Source organism: Chionomys nivalis, chromosome 1 (assembly GCF_950005125.1).
Source record: "Chionomys nivalis chromosome 1, mChiNiv1.1, whole genome shotgun sequence".
NCBI classification, from domain to species: Eukaryota; Metazoa; Chordata; class Mammalia; order Rodentia; family Cricetidae; genus Chionomys; species Chionomys nivalis.
Genome location: NC_080086.1, coordinates 531,657 through 542,560, shown reverse-complemented (window position 1 = coordinate 542,560; position 10,904 = coordinate 531,657). Strand labels below are relative to the sequence as shown.

At 33.9% G+C, this 10,904-nt stretch overlaps 1 protein-coding gene across 1 annotated transcript; it reads left to right on the top strand.

Moving 5' to 3' along the window:
* The first annotated feature begins 8,399 nt into the window (after window positions 1–8,399).
* On the top strand, window positions 8,400–10,596 carry LOC130877381 (olfactory receptor 4A8-like). Its single transcript, XM_057774617.1, has 2 exons — window positions 8,400–9,139; window positions 10,482–10,596. The coding sequence occupies exons 1-2, from the start codon at window positions 8,400–8,402 to the stop codon at window positions 10,594–10,596; spliced, it is 855 nt and encodes a 284-aa protein (XP_057630600.1).
* The last annotated feature ends 308 nt before the right edge of the window (window positions 10,597–10,904 follow it).

Below are 10,904 nucleotides of genomic sequence, written 5' to 3'. Positions count from 1 at the left end.
TGCTTCTCTTTGTAAACACTAGGCAACAATCATGAATGAATTCTAGTGGTTTGTGTTTACATCTTGAACATTCACACTATCCCTTGCCATTGTGAAACTACTGAAATTGTGACTGTCCTTTGGAAATATTTTTCATTGTTGTGATTTTTATAAAGTAAATACTGTAGTTGTTTATTATATCATTCATTTTCTATGCTATCCCTTTTAACATTTTTGATGAACTGTTTATTGTAGTTCATGTCAAATTTTCAATAAATAATTTGCTTTAAATTTTTTTCTACAAAATATTTAATCACTTTTTGTTCTCCCCTGTCTTTCCCAGTATCTTCTCCCTTCCTGTCTCAACCAACACCATGTTCTCATATTCTCTTTCTCTGTACTTTTCCCTCTCAAACCTCCCAAAGGTAAACATAAAAAAATTAATAAACAGAAACAAGAAGCAAAAAACCAACAAGATAAAAATGGAAAATGAAACAATTTGAAACCCCCCCACAACACACAGACACCCACATGCACGTATGCATACATGCACACATACACACATGAAGCAGAACAAACCAAAACAAATCCATGGAGTTAATTTTCTGTTGGCCAACTACTCTTGGGTATGAGTTTTGTGCTGGAGTATGGTAGATACACCTAGTAACATCCCATTGGAAAACAGTGTTCTTCACCTCAGTAGGTATCAGTTATAGGTAGTCTCTTGTTTAGATATGGGACTTGGTTTCTACTTTTTTTTTCAGTACTGTGATATTGTGTAACTTGAATCTGTATAGTTAGTGTCCATGCTGTCAGTCTCTATGAATCCATACATGCAACAGTGTCTGGGAATCATTGCCCCATTAATTCATCTACTACCTCTGACTTTTATAATCTTTCCACCTCCTCTTCGATGGAGATATTCCTTTTAGAACAAATGTGATATATTTAGTCATAAATGGTTTTCTCAATATAATTGATTTGGTAGAAATCTTTAGGTTTTCATTTCAGCTAATTCTATATTGTCATTTGTACTACAAATCTACTCTATTTGTAATTTTCTATACCGCTTTCATTTATTTGATTAATAAAAAATTCCCAATTAAATTTAGTTTGAAATAATTCTCTTTAAATGTTTTATAAATTAAGATATTTACAATTTGCGATCTACTCATGATGTGTAAGCATTATATAGTGGTAAATTGACTTAATTTTTATTTTATTATCAATGATAGTATTTATTTCTGTGTGGTGAGAAACCTACAATCTACTTGCTATTCCTTGTTAATTGTGATATTTTTTCTTATTTTTTTAATACTTGTCTCTTTTGGTTGCTCTAAAAGTATTTCCTTGTTTGATGGCATACCATGTCCTGTATATTTTATGTTTATGTTCTTATGGATCTCTTTCCAGATCATTTAATTTGGTGAATTGGTCTTTTTCCCAATTTAATATTTTATTATTGTATTGCATTGTATTGAAAAGCAGTAAAATATATCTAATAATTAATTTTATTTAAACAACATTCCACAATGACAGTAGTTTTGGCTGGTGGTGTGTTAACTGTGTAGGTAGTTTAGAGAAAGGCTGATTCTTGAACTCAGTAAACTTTTCTTTTGGGGATCAGGAAAAGCTAGCTTTCTGCAGGTTCAGAATCTATCAGTAGTCTTGTTCTCCATTTGTTTTCATCATTCAGAAGTTTTACATTTTTCTCTTGAAATTTTATAATTTGTGTTATTTTGATTAAACTTTTAAATTGATTTCTATCCTGCAATTTTTAGTGATAGTGACAAATATGTAAGGAAGTTAAAGCATGAATTTAGACACTTTATCAAGAATCTTTATATAACATGTTGAAATTTCTGTTAATTCCTTGAATTGGCAAGATAAAAGTGATATCACACTGAAATAAGTACTTTTGTTTTCAACAATTTCTTCACAATATTTATAACATATTTCCTCATTATGCCTCTGTACCTCAAAGCTTTTAGAACTGATTGAGAACTTACTTTGCTGTGGTGTTCTTAATTCAGGGAAGAAGGCTGCTGCCATTTCATGCTGTTTTAATCATTGCTTGCCTTATGCAAATGCATCAAGATGCGTATAGTTTCTATATGTTACACTTCGGAAATTTTCTTTTCATAGTATGTGTTTTCCAAATCATCTTGGGAGTCAGCTACTCATTGTTGGCAAGATCTGAGGCTCTTGACCCCAGGGACTACAGAAATGAAGACACCTATTCAAGAGACATTGTTTCATTTGAATTTGTTCCACATATTCTAACTAGCTTATCTTCTATGATAGATGTGGCTACACAGCTAGGATAAATGAACTATTTTTCTAATTAAATTATCTAAAGACCTTTGACAACTCAAAGACTACCAAGTTTGTGTATGCTTTCATTTGACATTTTATCTTTCATTTGTTCTCTTGTAATGTTTTTCTTGGATCATGAAATTTGTAGAATGTTATGGTTTTCCTGAACCTTGTACATTCAAGGACATGTTTCTAAACAGGAAGAAAGATTCCTTGGTGATATTCTACTTCGAAGTCGTTAAAAATAGAATATTTCCTTTACTCATCAAAATTCATCACCAGTGTTTCAAAACTTAAATCTCTACCTGTGTATTGTTAGGTACTACTATATTTATGAGATATGTCTATAGTTACACTTTGTGTTTTAACAAATAAAGCTTGCTTGAAGATTAGAGTGCAGAGGCCAGGCAGTCTAACATGAGGGCCAGCTGTGGGGATTTCTGTTCTGCCCGGTTCCCACAGCCCTCAAGTCCCAAAGAAAATCACACAGTGAGTCTACATTAGGTTAAAAACTGATTGGCCCATTAGCTCAGGCTTCATATTAGCTCCTTTAATGTATATTAACCCATTATTCTTATCTATGTTAGCCACATGAATCGGTACCTTTTCTCATCCAGGCAGGTTACATCTTGCTTCTTTGGTGGTCTGGGCTAGACTGGGGGGAATGGGCTTCCTCCTTTCTAGAATTCTCCTATTCTCATGGCCCCGCCTCTACTTCCTGTCTGGTTGACCCGCCTATGCTTCCTGCCTGGCCAATCAGTGTTTATTTAAAATATGATTGACAGAATACAGACAATTCCCCCCCCCACACACACACCAAGACAGTGGTAGCACACTCCTTTAGAGTCAGATAGATCTCTGTAAGTTCAAGGCTACCCTAGTATAAAAGAGTCAAGTGGTGTTGGCCCATACTTTTATTCCCAGTACATAAAGGTCGCACGCCTTTTATCCCAGCACTAAGGAGGTAGACACAGCAAGGGATATGGCTAGGCAGAGAAAGGGATATGAGTTGGGAGGAGACAAGAGAGGATGGAGTCTTGCAGTTAGTAAGAGGATGCAGTCTGAGGACAAAATCACCCTTTGGGTCTATGGATTCAGTAGAGGTAAAATATCTTTCTAGTGGCTGGCTGCACTGAATTTCTGATCTCTCAACATTTATCCCCTAGTATCTTACTCTGAGATTTTATTAAGAACAATTAGAATTTGTGCTACAGATGTCAAGCCTATTATATTTCCTCGAGACAAGGCCTTTATGGAGTGCTTCACTTCAGTGACCTGAAAATAAATAGAGATCACCATTCTTGCACCAGCAAATAATTATGTTGGGCGAATAAGTTTCCCTTCATTCTATTCATTGTTTGCATACTTATATAAACACAGATTCTTTGTTTTTCTCTGAAGATATTTTCCCTGAAAATGAGACTATACAACTGTCTTTTACAGTAAGTGTTGATGTCATATTTAAGTGTTTCTTATTTTATATATTCACTCAGAAACATGTATACCTCACAAAGAAATTGATATAAAGGGAGTTTGCCACTGTGCTATTCTCTTTTCAAGTGTGTTTGGGTTACTTGATGGTACATTATGAATGGAAATCAGAGTCATTATTTAGTGTCATGATCATATCCCATTTATTTTTTTCTTACATGCAGTTGAGTATAATATGAAAAACTGAGTGAGAAGCTTTGGTAGGTGTTTATATTTAGATGGAAAGGATATAGACCATTATGTCTACATATATTTCAATTCTCCATCTTTGAGTGATTATTTTAACCTCAGAAATGTATGCTCATTGACTTTTTCTTTCATTTACTAACAGAGAAAGCATCTTGATTAGACACACTCTTTATCTTGCAAATAATGCATTAGAAGTTGCTGAATTTATCTAACTCATTACATAAATTAAAAATTTTCATTTTAGTGGAACCTATCACCTATGGTGGTGACGTATTATCCGTTCCTTTGTGACCCAGAAGAGCCAAGTTGGAAGTAAGCACATGGGAGCATCTACTCCCCGATGATTAAATAACAAGCTCAATAACAAAGAAAGCTCATAATCATTGTTAATTTTTTTTTAAAAAATACTATTTTAGTGGAGTTATTAAATTAATATTATATAGTAATTAAAGAATTGAATAAACAAAATGAAAGTCATTATAGTCCTATCTCATAAATTAATGCCTCGATCAAAAGTTTCCAAACCTATGAAACAGTAGGACCATTCTCTGCCAATATTAGACCATAAGTTGCAACTTCACAGACTACATTTTCAACTCTGCAACAAAAATGCAGCTGTGCAGATTCTCTCTGACCATCGGTGAAGGACTATGGTTTGCTAGGGTGATGTTATGAATGGGGACTAAGTTCCTTCCTCTTCAAGTGTGTCTTAGATATTATTTGCATTACTTAAATATTTCTTCAATATTAGCTCATAGTATCTTCTTAAATATACCTGGACATTTGTTTTCATATAGAATTTTCAAATTAGTCACTCATTCTGTCAAAATTTAATGCTTTTATCCCTAGCAGTCTTTTCAAATAAGATGATTTCATTTGAATTAGTTCCAATTATCTAAACAAGCTTGTTTATTAAAAATAAACAAATAAATGGTGATGTGCAAAGAAAAGTCATAGACAGTATTGTGAATATAAATGGAAAAAATATTTTTCTGGTCAAAAGACCCAGGAAGCCTCTGGTATTTAACCCTTGATGTATCTGATCTTTGCTTTTTTCATCATTATAACTATCTATGGATGATCTCAATTTCCTGGGGGCTTCTACATGCAGGGGAATGTTTTTATTAAGGAAGTACAGAAATTTTATCTGAGTGATAGAGACAGAAGACTTCTGGATGTCGTCATGAGAAATTTTTACCATTAATACTTCAGCAATTTAAACCACTATTTATTCCTGCTCAGTTCCTGGCTTTTTTGTGAGACACATGGATGTATCTATACTTCATAAGTTCAAGACCTTTTGAGTGTCTTTAATACAAAAAAGGAATAATTCATATAATTAATTTTAGGGTTGTCAATTTTTAAATTAAATGACCACATAAAAAGGCTAACAATTTCTATTTATTAAGTGGGCAATTAATGCACAATTTATCTTTGTATTTTTATAAAGAAGTGTGCTTAGAATGTGACAGTATCCACTTACCCATGAGACTAACTTTTGACAATATATATTATATTTAAATTTAGCTTGGATATTCTTAAATTTATCTAAAAACTAAGAAATAGAAAGTTTTGTGGAAGTTTGTTTTCTGAAGGCTATTGGGGTTCTTTCCTTATATATTGAATGTGGATATCTTGTCATGTGCTCTGTGAAGTCACATAGGTACATAAAATAATTGCTGACCTACCAGCAAAAGAATCTTTATGGAACAAAATAAGAACTGTGTTGTGAGTACATGAGATAATAAAACAGAATACAAACTAAAGATTCTTGTGATACACTGAAATGCAACTAATATTTTAAGTCATATATTATCATAGAAAGTATCTAAATTGGGAAAATTAAGATGCTACACAAAGAAATTAATAATAGAATACAAGTCTATTTGCTCTCAATGTAACAGGCTACTTAGGTTTGTGTGAGGAGGTTGCATGGTATATTTTTATTTTCACTCTTATGTCTTCTCTGAGTTTAGGATTTTTAATAATTACTGAAAATGTAAAACTCAAAATGAGAGAAAATGTAATATTGTATCTTTTGATACTGAGTTGATTAATATGTTTATTTTCACTTGTATCTGTGTTTTATCAAGTGATATAACTTTATCCTCTATATGGATGACAAAACTTCAGTGCTAGGCAAAGTAGTTTTTAAAATATAAGACTATTTTCCAAAAAAGTCGTGTTCTTAATAATGGATTATTCAATTAGTTTTCAAGAAATGTGTTAACAGTAGTTCTAAATGAAAGCAGTCACACTATTCTTCAGTGTTTATAGAATTAACCCGTTGATAATGTACATTATATGGAAGTCTAGTATTATGTAGCCTCTGTGCTCTGTTTTTCTCTATTGTATAAATACTTACTTATATAAATACTTACTTAAGGTTCTAGAAGTTTTGGTCTGATGAAAAATATTGCTAATCAATATTGAAGCAACTGAATGTGTAGAAGTACAATGTAGAAGACAGAATTGAACATAAGTTATGTGATAACCCTGTGTTCTGTGACAGGCATGCCTATGGCAGTTGGGAACTTCAAGAATGACAAGGACAGATGTTTTGTCTCGGATGGCAGCATAAATGTGAAGGAGACATGTATAAGGTGCATCCCAACTGGTTTTACAGCCATCCTGACTCTGCACGTGTCCTCTGGCACCAAGTCCTTGGACAAGAAATTTTCTTGATTGCTATTAGTTCAATTATATTTCTTCACAGGTAAATATTGATAATAATAGTACATATAATAAAACAAATTATTCCTAAAATGCATGATTTTAATCCAAGTCCAGAAAATGGTTCATGAGACACACATGTGTTGTTTTTTCTAACCCAGACTGTGTCTACATTCCTGTTAAGTGGACTTTTTTCTCAGCTGATGCTCACAGTGAACCATCTGAGAATAGTAACCACAGCCACCAGTGAGATGTCTGATGTTCTGGGCAGTGTTTAGGCATTTCATAAGAACACCAACAGACACTCTAGGAGATGGATACTATTGAAGTCCCTGTGGTACAAATGTTGAAGCAGAGGCAGAGGAGACTTACTAAGAAGGACAAGATCAGGATGACACAAACCGAGTGAACCTCACGCTGTAACCAGATGTGGCTTCGGGGTCCACGGCTTTCCTCACTGCTCTGACTGTGTCAAGTATTTCTCAGATTCCTTCTTGCTACACCATGTACAATAAAAAGAAAGATATTATCCTGTCATAGTAGTTATTAAATTTTATTCTCCACTTAGTATCATTCAGGAGGCAGTGGTAAACTTGAAAATATTGTGCAAATGTGAAAAAAGGAAAAATGACAACAGAAGAGAAAGAGAAACAGTTAAAGAAATGTGGTATGGGCCATTAGATACTGTGAGACTGAGAAAGACTGAAATATTTAGCAATCCCCATTTTTTCAGAATGCAAGCAGAGACATGTTTGTAATTAAGTTTAAAAAAATGAACTCAACCAAGACCTTTGCATTCTGGTTATGCATTTTCTTTGAATGTTCTGCTTTTCAGGATTCTCACTGCTATGTGAGGGCCCTCAGCACCTAGGATGTATTACGTTTAAAAACCATGCCAAGTTTAGTACTTGCTCTCTCCTTTCTGTTTCTCTTTTCCTTTCTCTCTCTCTCTGCCTAGCTTTTTCTGAGATTTCTGGGAGAAAATTTACTGTCTATTGCCAGATTTGGTAAGAGCTAAAGAAAAATCACTTGAAAAAGACCTGATGATGGATGTAATTGTGTTACTAATTTGTATAAATAATTATGAAATGAAACTGTAGTTACTAAAATGTGTTAAAGTTACGTGAAATAATTGCTGCAGGGAATTGTGTGCTCAATAATATTGGAAATATTTGGTGCAGTTCAAAATCTTATTTTTTTTTAGATCAAGTGAGATATATGATGACTAAAATTATCTTGTGAGGTATAGTATCTAAGCCTAATTGTGCAATATAATAGCACTGACTTGAATCCTCAAGGAGAAGTGCTATTGTGGGTACTACACATGTTCATTTAAAAAATATTATCCACAGGTGTTACCAACTCAAAATATTGCTCCATTTTACTTGATATACTTGCGTTTAATGCCACAATCATTTCTCAAGATCCTTAAAGGAGAGAGCTTTTTTCTGTTGATTTGCTACTATCAATGCCAAGGTGTAATGTGCTTTAAATAACTACATTTAAAGGTATGGGGGACAGAGATACCTCTGTCTGGAGTCATTGATGTTGAGATAAACCAGTAATTAAAGATTTATTAACAGAAACGGAAAGGAATTTGTTTCAAGAAGAAGCTCAATAGATATTTCCTAATGTCCACTACTGTTTAACTACTGCATCATGAAAGAATGGATTGACTGTATTGTTTACACTTTGTGGCAAGCCCTGTTCTCCTGAGCCCCTTCTCTGATATAAGCCTTATAGACGTATAAATGGGCCAGAACAACAATGTCACTGAATTTGTCCTGCTAGGCTTCACTCAGGATCCTGCTGGGCAAAAAGCATTATTTGTTATGTTTTTACTCATCTACATTGTGACGATGGTGGGAAACCTGCTCATTGTGACGACAGTGATTATCAGTCCCTCCTTGGGCTCCCCAATGTACTTCTTCCTTGCCTCTTTGTCAGTCATGGATGCTGTTTATTCCACTGCCATCTCACCCAAGTTGATTGTAGATTTGCTCCGTGATAAAAAGACAATTTCCTTTACAGAATGCATAAGCCAGCTCTTTATAGAGCATTTATTTGGTGGTGTTGATATTGTCATTCTGGTGGCAATGGCCTATGATCGTTATGTGGCCATCTGTAAGCCCCTGCATTATATAATTATTATGAATCGACGGGTATGTATCCTTTTCTTAGTGATAGCCTGGGCAGGAGGGTTTGTACATGCTCTGATTCAAGTTCTTGCTGTGTATAAACTTCCTTTCTGTGGTCCCAATATCATTGACCACTTTTGCTGTGACATATACCCACTATTGCTGCTTGCATGCACTGATACCTACTTCATTGGCCTCTCTGCCATTGTCAATAATGGGGCTATGTGTTTAGTGATCTTCATCCTCCTCCTTCTTTCCTATGGAATCATCCTAAGATCTCTAAAGATTCACAGTCAGGAAGGGAGGCGTAAAGCCCTGTTCACCTGTAGTTCCCATATCACTGTGGTTTTCCTCTTTTTTGTTCCCTGTATTTTCATGTATGTTAGACCAGTTTGTAGTTTCCCTGTTGATAAATCCATTACTGTGTTTTATACAATTGTGACTCCCATGTTGAATCCATTAATATATACTTTGAGAAACTCAGAGATAAAAAATTCTATCGAAAAACTTTTCCAAAAATTATTAAGTCCCAATAGAATAAAATAACTACTTGCATTGTGAATGTAATTTGTAAATATTGGATTTTTTCTTGTGATTTTTAATAATTAGTGTAGTTTCTTATAGTATCATAATTTTGTTGTACTTTTTAACCATTTCTCATGAATTGCCTATTTCAGTTTATGTCAAATTTTCTACAATTTCTTTAAATTTTTTAAACATTGTATTTTCATCATGGTTTTTCTTCTCTTCCATCTCTTCCCAGATTTTTCCCCTTTCTCTTCTCATCCAACTTCACGTTCTCTCTCTCTCTCTCTCTCTCTCTCTCTCTCTCTCTCTCTCTGTATATATATACTCCCCACTCTCTCTTTCTGAATTCCCTCTCTCAACTTTCCCAAAACCAAACTTCAAAGAACCTTCAAATTAAACAACCGAAAACCCAACAAGGTAAAAGGCCAAACAAAACCAAATGAACCCACCCCCCCCCACCAAACCCAATAAAACCAAATCCATGGAGTTCATTTTATGTTGGTCAACCAACTATTCTTGGGCATGAGTTCTATCCCGGCGTGTGGTTACAACGCCTAATAACTGTCCATTCAAAAAATATTTTCCTTTTTTTCTCCTAGCAGGTATCAGTTATAGACAGCTTGTTGGTTAGGTATGGGAATTTGTGTCCACTTCTTTTTTCAGTACTGGGATATTATGTAACTTGAATCTGTACAGGTAATGTGTATGCTGTCAATCTCTGTGAATCCATGCTTGCAACAGTGTATAAAAAACAATATTCCTTGAATTCATCCATGGCCTCTGACTTTTACAATCTTTGCTCTTTTTCTTCTGCTTAGGTTCCTGAGCATTGAAGTATTAGATGACAATATTCCATTTAAGACAAATATGATGTACTTAGAAAACCTAAACGGATTTCTTGATATATTCAGTTTAGTGGAATTCTTTAGGGTTTTCTTTCAACTAACTGTATATGTCATGTGTATTAATTTTTATTTATAGTTTTATCTATACAACTTTCGTTTATTTTGATTAACAAAATATTCTAATTTGATTAAACTTTAGTTTGAAATAATTCTTTTAAAAGTGTTTTTGCAGATTAATTAAGATACAATCTATGATCACAGTCAGGAAGGGAGGTGTAAAGCTCTGTCCACCTGCAGTTCCCACATCATGGTGGTTGTCCTCTTTTTTTGTTCCTTGCATTTTCATGTATGCCAGACCTATTTATAACTTTTCTATTGATAAATTCATTACTGTATTTTATACAATTTTCACTCCTATGCTAAATCCTTTAGTATAGACTTTGAGAAATTCAGAGATGAAAAATTGTATGGAAAAATTCTGGTGTAAAATGTTAGCTACAGATAGAATAGGAATGTCTTGTCACTGAACATGTAACTAAGTGGACAAGACGAACCAGTGAAAAAAATCCTAGCAAAAGAACGTATCAAAAAATTACAGACAACTAATTACCCCGAGACAATGAAAATTTTCCTCTCCCAGGGATTAGTTCCTTTACTGGTTGTACAGTGCTGAGTGGTCAGCCCTGAAACCATACACACATAAACAGAAAAATGGATTAATCTAGTTATATTTATATATTTCATG